This window comes from Centropristis striata, chromosome 6, assembly GCF_030273125.1.
Source record: "Centropristis striata isolate RG_2023a ecotype Rhode Island chromosome 6, C.striata_1.0, whole genome shotgun sequence".
NCBI lineage: Eukaryota > Metazoa > Chordata > Actinopteri > Perciformes > Serranidae > Centropristis > Centropristis striata.
Window position 1 is genome coordinate 14946483 of NC_081522.1, and position 21080 is coordinate 14967562.

Consider the following 21080-nt stretch of genomic DNA (forward strand, 5'->3'; position numbering starts at 1 on the left):
AGTCATGTCATCCATATTGGACGTACAGAAGAACACATTGCCCACATACTACACCACAGCCTGGGTTGTGTCTTCCATTTGTCAGCACCTGGGAGTTTTTGTTATAGAGATTTGCACTGGTAGCAGTAGATTTCACAGAAGCTAAACTCTTGAGAGACGGCCCTCTGCTTCTCTGAATGTCAAGTCCCTGGAAGCCACACGCACACACACACACACACACACACGCCCAGCCAAACACATACACATAAACTCTAACTCACAATTGACTTGTCAGTGCTTCAGGCTTTGAGAGCTTAGAGGTCCAAGGTCCTCTAAAATACCTTACAATCAGTTTGCTGTTCGTAGATTTGGGGACAAGGATGGGCGGGGCAGAGGAGAGGAGAGGAGAGGAGAGGAGAGGAGAGGAGAGAAATGAGAGAGGAGAATTTAAGAGGAGAGTGAAAGAGAGGCGAGAAGAGGAGGGGGGCACGTTTTCAACATCTCATACATAGTTGTAGCAAGTGTAACTACTGTGTAACTAGTTGGATTTGGTTGACTGGTTGTGTTGCTCTCAAATGCACATACACAACCGGTGTCCTCAGCAGAGTAAGAGCTAAAAGCAAATTAACAGGTTAACCATAAGGTTAATATACAGTATTAAAAGCTAAAAAACAAAAAAACAAACAGATTTAAGCGTAAATACGAACATTATTAGAGTGTAATTACAAGTACAAACTAGCCTGTGACACAACCATTGTCATAAAAGAATTTTTTCAGTTGACAAAACAATCTTACCATAAGGTCTATCTACTTTTGATCAAATAACATTATCTCCTTGACAGATACATTGTGGACTTCACCATTGAAGCCAACATGCATGCCAAGAAATGTAATGTTAAACACCTACAAGACCAAGACTACTAGCCACACTCCATTTAATGATGAAGAGCATGTGTTAGCATCAAAAGCTCTCGAACTGCCTTTAAATGGATGTTGAGGTTTTCTTACCTGCTATTTCCAAGGTAAAGAATGAGACTTAATTAAAAAAAATACATAATTATTGAGCAATATTCTCCATCCTTGTTTTCTCCAAAGTTAGAACTAAATTAAATAAAATGTCCACAACCCCTAAGCCATCTGGCTTTGGGAATTAAAGGATAGCTTCTGAATTATGGCTGACCCTGCTCTAATATCTCCACCTACTCACTCTTTTCCAGAACAATTTCACACTGTGCTATCCCCTCTGGTTTTTCTGCTCTTGCAAAGTGCATCATCTTTTTCCACACGCGTACTTGCTCAAATTTTATATCCCACCATTGTTGGTTCTGTGTCCCTGCTGCATCTTTCCCATATATTTCTGCATTCTTGATCTTCTGTACCTTTCTGTCTTTGTTTGGATCTTATCATCCCCCTCTGCTGTATTGAGCATCAATGTTTGGCACACAAACTGCAACTTGCATGACACTCATTACCCTTCTGTTATGACAATTCTTGGGGAATATTTTCTGGGTACATATTTCTATTTTTTTAATATTTATCTCAATGTGTGTACATGCGAGTATGACATTTCTCTTTGCCATTGGGGAGGATCGCAACTGAGTCTGTGTTAGGGCGAATGCATGGCAATGAGAGCATCTGTATCCATTGCCAACCTGTTATCAATCTCATACAATATTAATGGCACCGTCTCAGAGTGCCTGTGTATATGTGTGCACGCATGGCAATATATATGGTGAATTAATGCATCCACATGCACACAAGCCTCTTATAACAGGTTTGCCTCTAGATGAGCCTGATAATTCTAACAAGTCACCGTGTCACTTGATGCATAATGTCTTGGGTCTTTGACATTCTCCTCTCATCTATCTCTTATCCACGGTCACTGTGTTCAGGTGCATGGAGTGATTTACTATGTCAGTATATTATAATGCATGCTGTGAGCTTATTGTGGTTTGACAAGATGATTGGAGGAGGATGAGAGGAAGGAATAATCCAGTGTGTGGCACCAGCAGGCTGGACCTGATGTCCCCGGAGCTCTTTGATATACAGAGAAGCACGTCCGGCCACCTCCCACCTCTCGCCTGTCCACTCACATCATCGTCACTGGTCACAACATCGCCTGACACTTATCTGATTGGCTGACTTCATGTTTGAACTCTCAGAAAGTAATTGTATTGGTTGACACCCAATGACACGTGTTTGATTAGATGACATTGTATTTGTTCCTGGTGATCTGCTTGACCCATCATAGTGATTCTCTTTGGCCTTGTTTGTTTTTACACTCGCTGTCCAGATGCTCTTGTTAGATAGCTGTAAGATCACCTGATTGACAGTTTAATTGCACTCTGATATGTTTGTGATGTCTCTTTTAAACTGGTTACATCTGAGTTGTGATTAAGATTGGTTGTGTGCATTGCTGTGTCCCATAGGATTGAAAAATGGGTTGATCAGATGCAGAAAGAGCTTGTCACCTTGGCAGACACGGCCACAGCTGGGAAGAGCCTCACTCAGGTATCAACAACCGCGCTTTACACACACACGCATAAAGAGAGAGCATTATCAGAACAAGTGGCAACCTCCGGGTCTGAATAAGGAAGACAATGTAAAAGTGCTTTAATATTGCATTATTTCTAATGCCCAGCAATATGGGGCAACTCCACTGGTTTCAAAAAGAAAGGCAGATTGTATAGAAGTCTATGAGAAAATGACCCTACTCCTCACTTGATTTATTATCTCAGAAAGCATTTTTTTAATGAGTTTATTATATCATTATGTGTTTCAAGCCTTTTCTAACACACCGTGATTTTCATTTTTGTATAGATTGTATAGAAGTCTATGAAAAATTACCCTACTTCTCACTTGATTTATTACCTCAGTAAACATTACCTTAATAAGTTTATTATATCAATTGCTAGTTCCATGCCTTTTCTAACACACCATTTTGTTCATTTTGTAATTTTTTTTGTCCCAGTTAGAGTAAAATAGACAATAAAGTAAGAAATGCTTTTGGGCGGTGCTAGTTTGTGATTGACAAGCTGCTACTACCACACATTGTGTGCCTTTGTCTCAGAACTTTGAGTGTGTTTTCAGTTCTTAAAATAATTTTTTGGTCACTTATAACATGTCTTCTTAAGCAGTGGTTTGTAATAAAAAAGGAGGAGTTAGCTGTATATTTTGAATTAGGGATGCACCTTTCTAACCAAGCTAGCTAGCTAGCTAGCACCAGTATTAGCTAATAACATCAATATATATCAGTGCATTCAAGAAAATTGACTATTTTTTGTTTGAAAGTCACATTCTTACATGTAATACATTTCCAACACATGGGGATGATTTGTTAAATCATCAACTACGAGTGGGACATTACATTTTCGCTACTCTGTCTAGATTTTTATGAGGAACCAACACCTGTACACTGTGGAGCAAAACGACGCAGAGGAGCTGGTCGCCAGAGCAGCCAGGAAAATTGAACAGCTGCTGCGGAAGAGGTCTGCTGCCTTGGAGGTAAGACTCACTCCACTTAGAGGAACCAACTGTCAGTTTGCAATTTTACTTTGATTTAAAGCTTTGCAAGATGAGATCTTCATTAACCAAGGCTGCAAAAGAAGTTTTCCATCTGCTTCTTGTCAGGACATTGTAGACTTGAATATGTATATTCAATAACCATGTGTTTAATCCACTTTTTGTTTAAATATTGGCAACGATGTCGACTCTCTCACTGTGTACTAAAAAGCAGTTGAAAAATACACTGAAGAAGCAATGTTGTATTGTACATTTTTGGGACATGGTAACATTTGTGACATTTAATTAATTACACTACACCTACCAGGATAGAGCAAACTATGACATTTGATTCAAATGTTTTTAAACTTTCCCTTGTCAAATGTGCCCGTTGTTGTTGGCAGTTTGGCTTCTAAAAAAGACAGATCTGGACTGAACCCACAACATCGAGCCTAATGGCTTCACCTGCGAGTACCACACTCTAATAGTTTAGTGTTGGTTAGAAGATCTAATGGGAGAAATGATGTAATCCTGAAAGCTAGTCAAAGTATCCACACTGTCTCTATTTTTTCTTGAATTTGTCTTTTTATATAAAAAACAGAATAACAGGAGTGCTGCTGGTGTCCCTAAATACACCGGTGCTCTTGCAATGGGTAAACAGTGAACTCAAAAGAAAAAAATGCAGGCACTCTGGTGCATTGACAAAAGTTAAAAACCCTTTAGATGTAACCCATGTAAAATAAAGGGTTTTTAACTTTTGTCAATCCACCAAAATGCCTGCATTTTTTTCTTTTGAGTTGTCTTTTTATATATTGTACTTCAAAGGGAAATTTACCATGGCTTTGGACTACCCATAAGTATATCCAGATACAAATAAATGCTCTTTAAAACTCCTGCATACAATTTTGGGCATCAGTAGAATATAGTACTTACGTAATCATAATACTGAAATATCATAAACACAATAGATTTTGATTTTAAGTAATGTGATTCAAAGTCACTGCCTGAAACATAAAGCATTCCGTCGCAGTTACCATCTGTCTGCGCATTTAATTAATTATGCATTTGGCTGTGGTTTCATAATAGTTTTCCAAGTTTGATTGCTGTAGATTTAGTTGAAATTATGCTTTAAATGGAAGGAATCACATTAAAAAAGTTTATTGATCACCTGGTAATAGAATTCCTGGCCTTTCTCTATATAAAGGCTTCCTATGGAGGGACCAAATATAAGGAAAAATAAGTTCCTGTTTCCCATGATATTATCTTCAACCCTGATTCTAAATAAGTTAAGCCAATGTGTAAAATGTAAATAAAATAAGAATGCATCAAAGTCAGTTGCAGTCATTACAAAAATGGTCCTTTGTTTTTGTGGTTTTCATAGGTGAGTTACTTAAATTGCATCACATACATAATTTAAGTTTCAAAGTAGGTTAATATGTTACTCACATACTAAAGCTAAAATAAATCAGCTTTGACTCTGGTTTCACACGGGACACAAACAGCGCTCCCTGGGTCATAGTGTTTGTTTTTTTACTGCAACCCCAAGCACACTTTGTTGCTTTTTACACTATGACACCTGACTTCGTCCTTTGCTCCCGTCATAATTATTACGGCTACCAAAGGTTTCTGTCTAACAAATAACGTAAAAAACAGTTGTAATAATCTTTCACAGTGAGTGAAGCATGCACACAAAGAGTAAAGAGAGAGGACTGAGATCTTTCTTCTGCAGTATCCAATGTGATAATGAGAGCTTTGACCCTGGGGGATGTTCTCTCTTTCTCCCCCTCTCTTCCCTTCCTTTTTTTTTTATATAGAACTGGGTCAGAGATTCTCATCTATATCAGGAGTTTGAACTGTTTTTATACATTCAGAGAGAGTTCACAGCACCCCTTACTCTGCCTTTATAAGGCATCACCATTGTTGTCTTATTAGTAATGGAGAGGGAGTATTTATGAATATCCATAAACACATCTCCTGCCAAGTGTCTGTCTTGTGTATGTTAAGTAAACACTCTGGTGTTCTTATCATTTTTCCGACTACTGGTGCCATAAGATGCGTAAGCAACAAGAAGAAAATTGGCTTCAGTGCATTACCCAAGTGATAGAAGAGTGAGATGGCTGTAAGGGTCAAATGTGTGTGTTGGTGTGTTGGTGTGTTGGTGTGTTTGTGTGTGTTAAGAGTAGGTGGTAGATGGTGGGTGGCGGGTCAGCTAGCCTGATGCTGACAGTCCATCCAACCTTCAGACATCGATCACTTCTCTCTCTTTATTGCATCTTTGCGTCTCATCCTCTCCTATGAGTAACCTCAAGGCACACTGATATTGAATTCTCCTCCAAAGATGTATGGATGGGGTGATAAATAGATGAAGGGATGATGTGAAAGAAGGGCAAATGCATAAACTTGATGGCTACATGGACAGTGACGGACAGGGTGGCTGAACAGTCTTGTTTTTTGGAGTCTTTTTAAGACTTAGGTTACAACACATAGCAGTGGCGCTAAACACCACATACCAGAACTTACAAATACACACTCCCTGTGGATTTTTTATACTTTGAAATTACTTTTGCTGAACAATCATCTAAGTTAAATGAAAGGATTTGGCTGTTTATCAGACAGAATACAGGAAGAATATCTTCATTACAGTTGGGAGATCCTTTCTTGTTGAGTGCCTTTGATATGAGGTTGGGAGTGACTCTCAATGTCAATATAATTGGAGATAGCCCAAGGCACTTGAGCCACTTTCACTTAGTTGTCAGCTGCTTTCAAACTTTCATTCTCCTTTTGCCTCTCCATCTTTATCTCTCTCTCGTCCTCTCTGTCTCTGATCTCTAACTCTGCATGATGGATGACCTTTGAAAGGCCACAGTTTACCTAGCCACAGGTGTACGAAACAAGTGTGTGTCTATGTGTGTCTACTCATGCTTCCATAAATAAGTGTGTGGCAGAGTGTAACATGCATTATTAATGAGTACTTGGCTGCATACTGTTAGGAGAGATTGCTTTATCAAAGGTTTTACAATGCTTATCCACAGTCACTCACACACCTACAGGAATGTGTGCGCATAGTGGCTATAGTGGCTCAAGGCAGTTCCCCTAAATCCCCCTCTGGCTTGCCTTTCCTGACTATCACCTGTGGTAAGCTAGACTTAGTGTGCTCAGAACAGTAATAATAAGTAGAATTGCCAAAAATGGTTCAATAGTTCTAGTCAGTTCAGGTCAGATTTATTGTCATTTTAACTATATACTAGCCTGGCTAACGTCAGGCTTTATCACAAATGATGATAGTTTGGAAACCATGCCATTCATTTCTCCGTAGAGGAGGCGTGGTTTATGATCCTCCAGAGCTGTTTATTGGGCGCTACAAATGTCTATCAAAAGCGTCTGTAGGTAGCTCTTAGCCAATCGTATCAGTTATACCAGATGACAAATGGAGAGCGACAGAAATTGATGTTTACATAGCCAGACTAGCCCATCTCTACTTTGAGACTAAAACTGTGTGTGTGTGTGTGTTGCTTTGCTTCTCCAGTTCTCGCTTTCTGCAAGATTATTTATTTTCACGCTTTATTCCCCCTCATGTCATTCAGCCACACACATCCACTGATTTTATGGGCAATAGACAAGCTGCTGCGGGTCTCTCGGCGGCTCCGCTGTCCCCCCGCTTGTAGCGAGATCACCGGCGTTACAGCAGTGAGCGGTAGCGGGGCTAGTTGGTAGATTAGGCTTTTTCCAAATCCTGTCGGAAGCAAGGCTAAAACATCCTTTGTGATGAAACAGAAGTGTAAAGTCAAACGTTGTTCTTCTTTTAAAATCAACTTTTGCTCTAAACTTTCGCGTCTGCTGCAGCCATGTTGGATCTGTAAGAAAACTACAAAACTACAAGCTTTTATCTGTCGAATAGTACATCATCGTCTTGCCGTCCCTCCCCGTTCTGTGATTGGATCCCTAAAACGGGGCTAAGAAATGGCCCTGGTTTCCAGACTGCTTGCAGGTTCGAAATTAAATCAAGCGCACAAGGCAGTATGGGTATACCCAGGCTAACTATATACATGGTACACAGTAAAATGAAATAATGTTTCTCAAGGCCCATATTGGTTAGTTTTTATTGTCGGCCATATTTGGTGTAAGTATGCGTTACTTTCCAGTACTGAAATCCATCCTCATAAAAGTGTGTATTGCACCATCCTCAGATCAGAGTTACATTTATATCTGTCAACACAGAGCAGTCACTCTATATTTCCGGAGGCCTCTTGTCGCCATTGTTATTAAAAAAACATGTCATGTTAGATGGCAATGACAACAGACACACTCCCACACATATACATTTATACATTGTGTTTACTTGTCCCATAAAAGTGTGGAGCTGCACACGGGTAATGTGAGTCATAACTTCTACTGCTTAAATCGAGAAACAAATACTGTGTGTGTGTGTGTGTGTGTGTGTGTGAGTGAGTGAGTGAGTGAGTGAGTGAGTGAGTGAGTGAGTGAGTGAGAGAGAGAGAGAGAGAGAGAGAGAGAGAGAGAGAGAGATACAGAGATACAGAGAGAGAGAGAGAGAGAGAGAGAGATACAGAGATACAGAGAGAGTGAGAGAGAGAGATAGAGATACAGAGAGAGAGAGAGATGCAGAGAGAGAGAGATGACTCTGAAAAGGTTTGTCAAAAGCAGTTGACCACATAGTGAAAGTGTGTGATGTGCCGGAGGCTAGATCCAATTACTTCAACACAGCTTTCCCTCCCCCATCAACAGCCTGTTCTCTCTTGCTGTCTATGTACACTGTAATTAAACACTTAATTATTGATGCTACAGAACTGTTATGGCAAAAGGCAAAACAATGAAGACAGACATCCACGCACCCTCAAACATCAAGTTAGTGTCCACAGTCCACCTCACTCTCTTACTAACAAGCAGCAGCCATGTGCTGTTTGCTTTTGTTTGAACAATCTGCATAAAGTGAGTGTGTATGTGTGTACTGTGTGTGCAATTTCCTCTCTTCTCCTGGGGTGAAGGGCTCTGTCCGGTGACTAATGAGCCAGTCTAAAGCATTACTTAGAGTAATACCTCAACCAGCACCACTAAAACTCTACAAGACGCAGGTGGCCCAGTACTGTGTGTGTGTGTGAATGTGTGCATTATTGTGTGCAGGTTAAAAGCCACTGGAATGATGGGTGTCAGTAAAGCTGTCATTTATAAGAACACTTTACTGGATGCAATCACCCACATATTAAAAATGGACATGTAGGGATTACAAATATTAAATGATGTCAGACGTGTGCTGACAATCGTCAGGATTTGTACACTGTCAGTTTGCATCAGGGTTAGACTGAATTGAGTCAGTTTTCAATGATAATCCAGTTTTGCTACAAGATAAATATTTCACAATGCCCACTGAAATTCTCAAACCTGACCAGCAGCAGAATACACTTCTGTGCTCTTGATGAAATCAAGGGGAGCATATTTAAACATTGCACTGGTACATTTTTAAAGCCAAACATGGCCCCATGCCTCACATGTCCAGCCTCAACCCACAACATCAAGGATTTTGCTGCAGTCTATTTCAGCCACACACTGTTTTTACTTTTATAAAAGGCTTTCGTTCCAAGAATAGGATTTTCCACAGAAATGAAACAGCACAGTTACCTTGTATGTTGAACATTTACATTTTATATATCTGAAGTTCCATGCCTTTGCCTTGTGTACTTGATTTTGTTATTATTTAGGCTGTTCTAATTCACTATTTATACCTATACCTATACCTACAAAAAGTAATGTTTTGTAATTTGTAAATACCCTACATAATTATGAGCTGTGAGCCAGGATGTGCAGCACTGCCTAAAAGGAAGAAGTCATGGAGTAGTATAAAGAGTGACAACGTCCGCGTAAGGAGGTGGTCAAGGTGGATGTGTGAGTCAAAAAAACACTCGACTAACTAGTTAACTAATGTTAGCTACGTTTAGGGTGTCACAATAACCATTGCTAAGAGCTACGCTGTTGTTATAAACTTATGATTCCTTGAAATTGTTCTTTATTTAACTTACATGGTATCAAGTATGACATAACCGCCATATTACAAAAAAAAAAAAAATAATAATAATAATATTTATTTATATATATATATATATATATATATTAGGGGTAGAGTTATATCATTAGGGCTATAAAAAAAACTTCAAAACCCCAACTACATTTCATAGATTTGTGTTATCATCCGTAATGGATCAGTCGATAAAGGTTAGTCTGTTGATTTCCCTACTGCTACAGATAATCTCAATACCATACCCCTGTTAATACCCAATCTTATGAAGAATATTAACAATTTGATCATATTTAATTTCTAAAGTATTTCATCTCTCGGCTTCATGAAACATGTTCTTTGAAGAGTTTAGACTTACTGGATCTTTCTTTGTAAACTTTGTCTCTTAAATGTACAGAGTGGTACCAAAAAGCTTTTTATAAGCAAAGTCTGTTTTATCACCAACACTGTGCCGTGACAAGATACAAACAGACTCTTATTGTCGCAGTTTTTTTCCTTCTTTGTACCATTCTGGATTGTACAACAAGGCTTTTACCTTTGTGATAATTTCACCTTGAAGTCCAGATTAAAGAGACACGGAAGAAGAAGAAAAAGAAGCTCTGAGCAACTTTTGCAAACATTTACAATTAAAAAACATAGATTTAAATTTGAAATCTTCATTGTAAACATGATACAGTTGAAATTGTAACCGTGTATACAACCATATTCTATTATTGTTATTTTTCTAACATTGTCTTTTTTTAAAGATTCCTAATGTACTGTTATGTAGTTCAGTTCAGTCCTCCAGTTCCCTTTATTTAGAGATGTGTGTTAAGTGTTCAGTGTGTGTTTTGTGCATATGTTTGGTGTGTTTGGGCCCCAGGTGTTGGACCATATTTTTATTAATCTGTTGCCTGCTGTCACAATGTTATAATAATGAGCACAAGATGTGACATTATGATGTTTTCATGTGTGTGTGTGTGTGTGTGTACGTGTGTGTGTCAACGTAATGCAGTAATGAACAGAGGCTCTGATACGATCAGAGATATTCCGGTCTCCAGAGCAGATGTTACTCAACCTCCCATCTTCGCTCCACACTGATCATATTAAGCAGGCAAGAGGTGTCTGCATGTATACGTCTGTGTGCTTGAATTCATGTTTACGTGCACATGATAGACAGAACAAGAGAGAGAGAGAGGGAGTGGGAGGGGGCAGTGCAGATGGGGAATTCTAACTAAACTTATGGTAGGTCAGGGACAAGTGTCTAATACATTCATCGAGAAGAAATCCAAATGATGTCACAGCATGCTTGTGGTTACAATTAAATTCTTGGTTTGGACAGTTACAACCTTTTGCTGTCAAGAGATGCAGTTTTTTTCATATCCAATAATAGTTAACATTAATGAATTGTGACGTAGAATTTTTCAGAATCAATATTGCGATAATTTGTTATAATTACAGTAGTCAAGATGTGAAGAGATATAGAGATAGATATAGATATAGAGATAAGAGATCTTTGTCAACCATAATACACATGAACATTTTGCTCTCTGACTTGCTGCTAAATTTTCATCATGCCTTTTTGTTTCTTTTTATTATTATTATTATTATTATTATTATTATTATTATTATTATTATTATTTTTAACCTTTTGTCTTGATGTAGTTGCAGCTTTTTAGATTTTATTTGTCTCACATTATTGCTCAATTTGTCTTGATACCATTTTCTTAAAAGGCACTCTAAGTAAATTAGTTGAATATTGTAACTATTTAATGATAATCAATAGATAAAATGTGAAAAACCAAAAGATTACCATCATTTGTAACTGTACTTTTTACAACTACAAAGTAGAGATGGGCGATATGACAACTTCACCCTCCTCCTCCATGTCTGCCAACATTACTTTGAGAGGCAGCTGGATTCATAAGATTACATGAATGCGTAGGGATGCAACCCCAACCGTGACTGGCCACACATAGGTAGTCATGGATGACAGAAAATAGCCAATACGATTTTACAATCTGGCGACTCAAAATTTGTTCCTTCTATTGTCTTCTAACTGATTAGTGAAAAATTTAACATTATCAAACTCTATATAAAGAACGCCTTCTCAGAAAGTGGTCCCTTCATCTTTATCGCTTTAAATTAGAAGATTATGACTCTCAATGTTTGTGTTGTAAAGAAATCAAGCCAATCTGATCACGTGACATACAAAGTAAATTCTCTGAAGTGGACAGTAGGGACACACACATCTATGAGGAGAGAGCAAAAGAGCCAAAGAGAGCGAATGAGACTGGAGGCAGCTGTAGATTTACTGTTCCCATTGAAGGGTTTGGCCTCTGAGAGAAGTCATGTGGAGCAGCACGGCTCTCCCCATGGGCCCTCACAGCTGCAGATTCCTCTGCTCTTTCTCTTTGTCTCACGCTCCCGTTCCCCCTTTACTCATAACCCCTCCTTTTCTTTCGTTCCTTGCATCCCTCTAATTCTGTCTCCCTCCGTCCCCTGTCTACTGTATCTCTCCTGTGTCCAGCTCACGGCCTTTTGCCACTGTTCTGTGTCAAACTGGAATTTGAAATCAACCTTTCTTTATCTCTTCTGACCTCCGTCTCTCTTTTATCATGATCCCTCCTTTCTCTTACTGCATATCTCTTCCCTCGTCAGTCTTCTTTGCTCTTTTGTATCACTCCTCTCTTACACGTCCTCCTGTCTCCTCTGTTCCCTCATTCGACCCTGTCTGTCCATCTCCCCTTTTCTCCTTTTTTTGTTTCTCCCAAGTCTCCTCTTGTTTCTTGCTCATCTTATTTTTTCTCCCACTCTTCTCTTATTACTTTTTTTACACACACACACATACACCTTTTCCCAGGAAACAAACTAACAAATTGCTGGATAAAGCCTCCATTATTCTTTACCGAACAACCCCCACAGTATATATCTCTCTTTATCATCCCACTGTTCATTCTCATAAGCTAAATTTTAATGAGAAGCACAAACACTATGATCATGCTGAGTCAGAGTATTGTTTTTTTCTCTTTGGAATGTCCTTTCCGTTAATCCATCTGCTCATAATTTATATCTTCCCCTCTTTCCTTTTCAGTTTCCTCTCTTTTCTGCTTCTTTGACTGACCCTTCACATCTCCCACACTTTTACTTTTTGGTCCACCCTTTGATTTGGGACTCATTATGGCTGATAGATAACCAGCGTTCATGAATGTGGACACGTCAGAAACGAGGATGGGAAAGATAAGACTGGATGTGGGTGTTAATGATCTTTTAGACCGTTACTAGTCTTGCGAGTATTGCTTTGTTGTCCGGGGGAGAAGGCAGTGTGCTCTGAATGGCCCATTGATTTCAGGCGTGTGGAGACTTTAGACACACACGCACACACAAACACACACATGCATATACACGTGCACGCACACAGGGAGTCTGGGAGGCTCTGTGAGGTTTAGCAGAGCCTGTCTCATCTTCCCTGTCTATCCTTTAAGCTGTGCTCTGCTTTCTCACTAAATGCATGGTGGGCTGCTGGGCTGCCCTGGCAGAATGACAACTAAGACTGGTGAGAGCAGGGCAGAATTATCTCTCTGTGGGGCTAGCAGGTACGAGTCCAATGCCATCCAACACTCGGCCCAGCTCCGAGTGTTTCTGTGCCTTCTACGGCTGTAGTTTAATGATCTCATACATCAGTTTGCATGAACAGCAGAAGGTGCATGGAATGAGAATTATTATATCATGTGCCCTATTTGGCTGTTGCAATATTGATAGGCACAACAGTTGTTGTGGTCATCATAAGACCCTTCTCATGTTCAACTGGGAGTACGATATAGCCAACCAACATGTATCAGCAATATTGCCTGTGGATAGTATTGGACATTTTTCCTTCTAGAATTAGATTTAATAAATTCCTTATCCTTTTTCCTCCTTTATCTCACTGAAACACCTCATTCCTTAAACCACCCCACTTCCCTGCATCCATAGATCCAATTCCCAGTCTCCTTGTATCCTCTCCCTTCCCCCTATTAAAGGTGCAGGGGAATGGTGGCTCTCCTCAGGTCTCCAGTGGTCATCCAGTGACAGAGTGGACTCATTATGGTGTGGAGCTGGGATATCTATACCACAATAAATGAGAGGGAGACTAATGAGCGGTTAGATCAAGCACGCTACGGGGAGTGTGTTATGCACTCCCATTAACTAAACCGTTGTACTGCTAAATTTGTGTTTTTCAACTGAGAAACGCTGGCTTCTGATCAATTGGCAGAGACGGCAACTTGCAGTGGCTCTGTAATGAACTGTTATGCCAGTTTGGAGAGGTTAGCTGTCACTCAGGGAGCGGTCTCATCAAATCGAGGGCTCTGTAGTTTAGAGCTGATTTCAATGTGGCGTTGATTTCGTTGGGCAGCCTGATAACCTCACCATGTGTACGTGTTTGACAAAGAGATAGATAGAAAGAGATAAAGGAAAAGGAGAGAAAAAAGAGATGGGTAATTAGGTATCTTTCCTCACAGACCCCTCCTCACCCTCCCCCATGTCTCCCAGAGGGGAGAGGAGCCTCGTCAAAGCCCTGTCATGAATTTTTAACAACCCTGTCGGTCTGCTCTCTTAGGAGGTGTGTGTGTGTGTCTATGTGTGGATTTGCATGTGCATGTTCATATACAGTGAGTGTGCAAGGGAGAAGTGTATATTGACCCAAAACCCAAAACAAATTGCTAGACCATGAAGCTTGATACTGCACATCAAGTATTTAACAGCAGTTCCCTATACTCATGTATCATATCACATACAACATCATAGAGAACTGTAATCAATATCCATATGTTCATGCAGCAATGTACGTATATGTTTCTGCATGCATTTACAGTGGTTCAGTAATATATGCATTTAGAAAGTTGAACATATTTTGAATGGTGGCTTCGATTTATTGCACAAGTCGTAAAACTCACTTGGCTCAATGGTGTGACATTAACATGATGTGATGTTACTTTGACATTAACTGGCATTAACCTAATGACAAGGCCTTCTGCACTTGGCCTTTTCAGCATGGATATATGAACTGCTGCTCCCGCCTTCCCCTCAGGTGGAGCATTATTACAGTCCTAAATCTTATCTTTTCTGTTTTTTTCTTGAAACACACCAGGTTTTTGTTTTGAACGTTGTAAAAGCTTAAGCTGTATTTGCAGCTTTGGTGCCACAGAATTTAACTATTTAAAAGAAACAAATTCGATTTTCTACAACCACCAGTTCTACCTGGGTTTTTCCTCAAATATTATTTTGTTTTAACGTCTGTACACATTAAATGTGTACAAGTTGAGCCATGTCTCTGGGCATGTACTGTATAAAAATGTTTTACAGTACATGTCCAGAGACATCCTCTCTTGATTTATTTAACAAATGTTCATCATAGATTCAAATATTGTTTTTTTTTTCTTCAAATTAAATGATCAACCAATATGTTATAGCTACAGTCTGGCGAGGTTGGATACAAAAATCAAGACCAGAAATTATTCTTAATTAAGATTTTGAGTAAGCTTTTCGTTGACATGGAAATACTTTCATGATGCATTTCCTTCAATTATAAATAAACATGCTCCTTTCCATAAATTGAAAGAGGTCGAAACAATCTTAGCTTTTCCCCTCAGCTGTCCAGTCTACTAAACAAAGGGATGTTGCTTGGGCCAAGGCTAAACTAAATTCAAGTCCCAGGCTGACTTGTTGTATTTTATTCATCTCAGAAATCATTTAACCTCTCTCTTGAACATTTTGTTTCTTCGGGTTCCTTATCTGACTCCAAAACAGCCTAATGAACACAGGGCTCCCTCTTAACAACCCCCAATTAATCCCATGGTTCAACCATTCAATTTTTACCCCTTTTGATGTGACTGAGGTCCACAGAGCCTTTGAGCAACTAGATCCTAACAAATCTGCAGGTCTAGACAAGCTTGATCCTCACTTTCTCAAGTTAGCTGTATAATTTATAGCAGAACCTCTGACTCATATTTTAATCCTACCCTTTCCAACAAGGAGATCTCTAAAATATGAAAATCTGTCAATGTTCTCCTTCTGCTGAAAATCAGGGGAGTGACAACTTAAATAATTTGTAGACACAATTGGTATTTTATCATCAGTCAGGCTTTAGAAAACAACACAGCACAACAACTGCTGCTATGAAAGTGGTGAATGACTGGACTGCAAAAAGCTCTTTTTATTGATTTGTCAAAAGCTTCTGACACAGCTGTCCATGTCACCCTGGCAGATAAACTCTCCAATATTGGCTTATGTGGATGTGCTGTAAGTTGATTCTCAAATTACTTGTCAAATAGAACACAATGTGTCCATTTTGGTAGGTCTTCCTCTTTCCTTTCTGTATCCAAAGGCTTACCCCAGGGTTACATATGAATAATAATGATAATAATAGGTTTACTACTACTACTACTACTACTACTACTACTTCTACTACTACTACTACTACTACCACTACTACTACTACTACTACTAATATTATTATTATTATTATTATTATTATTATTATTATTATTATTATTATTATTATTATGATTATTATTATTATTATATTTTAAATTAATGTTGTGCTCTGTTTTTATCCAGACATTACAGATATATTTTTCATTTCTTTTACAAACCCTGGAGAACTCCTGCAGCCTGCCTTCAGTCTCAACTTTCACTTTGTTTTAAATAAATTCTTCACAAAACGTTATTAAAGCTATGGATTCATATATAAATCCCCTGATGTAATCACTGAAATAGTCAAAATACTGTCAGTGTCTGATGATTGCATGCGTCATCGTCGAGCATTTGATGGACACAGTTTTTAAATAAAAACAAATGCAGCTTGATTCAATGACAGAACTTGCTATTTTTGGACATGATGATCATGGTGCGTAATAACTTCATGTTCACTCTTTTGTGTTTCTGTGTGTTTATGTCTCGGATGGGGTGTATATTTAGCTACAGACAGCCAGTGCAGAGGAGGTGGAGACAGGTCTGGAACAGAGCCCAGGACTGGAGGCCAAAGGGATGGGACTGTTGATCAAGAATGGAATCATTGCTGACAGCAGACACATGCCCATAGACACACATGTACACTCATACCCACACTCAGTAAAACCCCAGAATGACAGATACTATAAGCATTTCATCCAGTTATTACTCATGCTCTGATCCGACATGGCCTTTATCCTGCTCGCACAGTCCAACAGATGGGTATCAGACAGAGAGTCAGTCATAAATAGAGTTTATCGTCATCGGCTAATTGTGTCAATTAATTAAAAGCATACTTTTGAGTTGAGTTTCTCTGAGGCTATGGTGACTGTGCTGCTGTGAAGGGAGTCAGTGTGTCAGACAGGTGGGTTTATTTAAAGGGAATGCTTTCCTCCACTGGGTTGTCATTATCTTGTACAGTTGGAAGAGGGCAGGCCAGGGCCAGGCGAAGGTTTGATCTGTGTGGATTTGCCTGGGTGAGCATACACTGTTTTGTCCAATAGTGTCAGTTTCTTTTTGTTTCTCTCCCTGCCTGCCTGCCTTGGGATCTCACTGTTCTTTTATGGTATCTCTTAACTTCATTTCCACACTGCAAATACTCAATTTCTAAATGAGGCAATCATATATTTAGATTTGAAATCTAGTTGGACTTTGAGTATGGATTGTATTATCTGGTGCTGATTAAGGGTCGTGGCGTCATTCACTTCCCTCATCTTAAATAGCTTGCATTAGATACAGAGGGCATATGTGTTACAGGACTTCCAGTAAGCTGTGACACATATTCTTAGCTCTGAAGTATCAAGACTAAACCAATGTCTCTCAAGTTTCAGTCTTTTGGCTTGTATGATGTTAGATTCTAAACTTTATCTGAGGGCAGAATATCTTAAAGTTTTAGTTTTCTTGAGTTCTTTTTTTCAACCTGTCATATCCCATTGGTAATAAAAGTGCTTCAGATGGCTTATGTCCCATTAAATACAACAGAAACGTATAGTCTCTGAATAGTCCTCTGACCTAATACCCTCCTTTTGATGATGAAAATAATGGAAACCAGAATAGTACATTTCGTACATCTTTCTACAGGAACCATTAAACATGTGCTGAACACAGACAAAATGATGATACCTCATAAAAATGTACTAACTTTAAAGTAACTTCATTGGTCAAATGTGTCATCAAAGATTACATTTTTACAATACCAAATGTGAATAAGCTACACTAAGAGTCTACAGCTAAACCTAATGTAAGCATGTTAGCATCCTTAACTTGCTGCCATTTGGCAATAAGTACTAAACTGAAAGCACAGTCAACACTGATGGAAATGCCATACATTTTTTGCAGGTTCTGGTCATAAATCAAGTGTTGGACAAATTGAGAAGACCTGATGATGGTGCCAACAAAGTACATTAAGATCAATCCTCTAGGGATCACACGTCTGTCCCAACCTTGGTCCCAGTCCATTTGGCAACTGATGAGATATTTTACTAGATAAGTGAAAACTTTGGCCAGCTGGGGGGTCACTAAAGGTATTGAGATTCATCCTCTTGGGGCCATGAATGTCTGTACAAAATTGAATCGCAACCCATGCAGTAGATGTTGAGATTATTCAAAGTATATGTTAAGACAGCGCTGGAGGGCCAAGATGTCTTTAAAGTCCATCCTCTGAGGACCATGACTATATGTTCCAAATATGGCAATGACCTCAACAGCAAAAAAAAACAAAACCAAATGGTTCTGTGGTCAACCAAATGGTGACGCTAGAGACCAACACAGTGGATCACCGAAGTCAATCAGAGACATACTTTTGGGAACATGAACGCACAAAATTTAAATAGCAATCCAGATATTTTAATCTAATCATTGTGGTGAATTGTTATCCTCACCAACAGGCAGTTGGCATGGTGGCTCAATGGTTATCACAAATCAGCTAAAAGACTGTAGGTTCTGGGCAATTTTCTGTACAGGTACTGCCTGTGTGAAGTTTTATTTTCTAGAACTAAGAATAGCACAGCTTATTTGAAGTAATTTGATCTTGTTTTAAGACACATGGTAGCTGGACATCCTGCCTTATTGTAAGAAATCTTATCAAGTGAAAATCACTGTATGATTGTTTCATGCTCATGAGCTCACTGCACTAGGCATTAGTTATTACATTTCGAAAAAATCTTTCAAAATACGTGCAATAACAGTTAAATTACCTCACACATCAACTGTAAAATGTCATCCCTCTTTTTCTGTCTTTTTTTTCTTTGTGTTGTTCACAGTTTTGCTCTCATTTCCCTACAAAGGAAAGTATGAAGATGGACTCAAACTGTGAAAGATCATAAAGCAAGCCAGTTAAAGTGTTGTATGCATGGTGCAATTGGAAAGCAATGCCTAAGTACGTCTCAATATCACGGTATTCTCACACAGTTTTAAGTGCAATTCCAAACTCATGATGTTTCAGTTATGAATAAATACTACCCTGGATGTCTACAGAGCACTTAAGGCAGTCATTTGTTCCCAGAGTGATAAATATGTGCTGTTTAGTTTGTGGTGCCCTTTTTATTGCCTGTACTGTGTAGGAAATGTTCTGCTGCGATAAATGAGCTACTCTTACCACTATTCTCTTTTCCTCTATTGCTTCTCAGTTTGAGTATGTGTGCATGTTTGAGAGATGTGTAGAGCAGAGGTGAGGTTAATTACATTTTTATCCCTCTGTTATTTAGTTGTATCCAATTTGATTGACAGCCTCTCCGCTGGTAATCCATTTGCACTTGACTTTATTCAGAGATCTGCCTTTTCTACATTGCTGACCCCCCTTTCTCCCTTAATTTCTCTTTGTTTCACACTCCCACATACACACACAAAGACACCACTCTCTTACAGTACAACCTTTTCATTCTGACAGTAGGACACTCTGTGGTGTGGCCTTTAGCGGACAGCGCTGTAAGACTGTGATAGCCCTGTGGTTTGAGCTCTGCAAGTGAGATCATAATCACGTCTCCATCTCTGGGATGGAGTCCATCGTGCTTTTGTACTCACTTTTTTTTTGGTTTAAGTTTTCTATAATTAGACTGAAGCTGTGAAGGAGGCATACCGTGTGCAGTTTCCAATCTAAATCCCTGTCATATTTCACTCCCCAGAAACTGGCTACAGCTGCTGAGAACTTCCAGATGGAGCATGACTGGAAAGACGAGTTTGAGGTAACGGAGGGACACAAAAATACACACACACAATCCTGCATGAGCATATGTATGACGTGTATGTTTATATGTGGTTAAATGATCGTGCAATGAGTCTCGATTTACTGGCCATAAATTCCTTTCATCGCCTGAATAGGTTTAATTTGTTTGCATCTGTGTGTCGTTAGCAGTAATTACAGCTCCATTACTAAATTGGTTTATTGCGTATTATACACTGTGTTATGACGCATTATGCCCTTCATTTCAGATGGCAGATACTCTGCTTTCTAGGAACCACAGTGACACACAATTACAACGCAGAGTAAAGTGGTGGTCAGGAAAAACTACTTGTCACAGAGACAGTTATAGATGTGTTAGCTGGGAATTACCATATTGCTTTCTCAATGGCAGGAAAATGCCTCCCTGGAGCATTGCAAATGGCTGTAGGCACACAGACACAGATGTAAAAAGAGGAACACTGCACACTCAGCTTAACTCATACAGTATTCATCTGATTGGTCGCACAGACTAGTGTCTTCATTAACATAAAACTGGAGAATTTACTAATGGAGCCGCCTGCCAACAAAATAAAGAACTGTTTAGAAATGGATGAAGCTTTTCATGATTGCATAAATGTTACGCTTCTTTGTGCAACACCCTAAAGCAACCACAAAGTGATATTTGTGCTTCTGTGTGACTTGTTTACAGGATGATGAAATCGCCTACTACAACGCAAAGGACAATGTGAGCATGCTTTTTTTTCTCTCTTCCGCCTGTTTGCTCACCTTCCTTTTACCCTCTGCAAACACACGGGTCACACTCAGACATGGGCCAGTCATATGGTTTTGCTACACAGCACCCTCTCTCTCTCTTGTCCTCGCTTTCACCTCCTCATCTTCCCTCCTCTCCTCCATTTTCTTTTCCTCCTATTTGCCACATTCATATCTTATTTTTCTCCCTTGCTTTCTCTCATTGCCTCTGCCTTTTACTGCAATCCCTCCCTCTTTTGCCTTTTCTCCTCTTCCTGTGTAGCTTCCTCTCCGTCATCCCTCCTCCCAACCTCACTCAGGTGAAGAGGTTTCTGCCATGTTTCTCCTCTAATTGACAGATGAGATGTATGAGCTGGCTACACTGTTGCTTTATTAGGAAGCAACTGTTCGCACTCTCTCTCCCACCCCCCTCTTGCTTTTTCTCTCTCCCTTTACCTCACCACCTCACTCCCTCTCCCCCCTGCATTCTTTCCTCCATATCTCATCATGCTTTTCTTCATATATCTCCCTGTCTGCACTGTTCTCATTGATGTAAATTGGTAAATGCACACTAGGAGTTATAAATCTCTACAAGGGGCATGGACAATCTGGCTGTCTCATACTATACCTCCCAAGTAAAGATGATAGGACAGTAAAAAAGCAAAATATCATTAAAAATACAGTCGA

The 21080-nt window shown here is 39.4% G+C and overlaps 1 protein-coding gene across 1 annotated transcript in view; it reads left to right on the plus strand.

Moving 5' to 3' along the window:
- LOC131973995 (voltage-dependent calcium channel subunit alpha-2/delta-1) overlaps nt 1-21080 on the plus strand; it is a 68516-nt gene that overhangs the window by 5041 nt on the left and 42395 nt on the right. Inside the window, exons 2-5 of the mRNA XM_059336146.1 lie at nt 2409-2490; nt 3367-3483; nt 19606-19665; nt 20353-20388. Coding sequence (XP_059192129.1) covers nt 2409-2490; nt 3367-3483; nt 19606-19665; nt 20353-20388 — 295 coding nt within the window. The remainder of the gene's footprint in view (nt 1-2408; nt 2491-3366; nt 3484-19605; nt 19666-20352; nt 20389-21080) is intronic.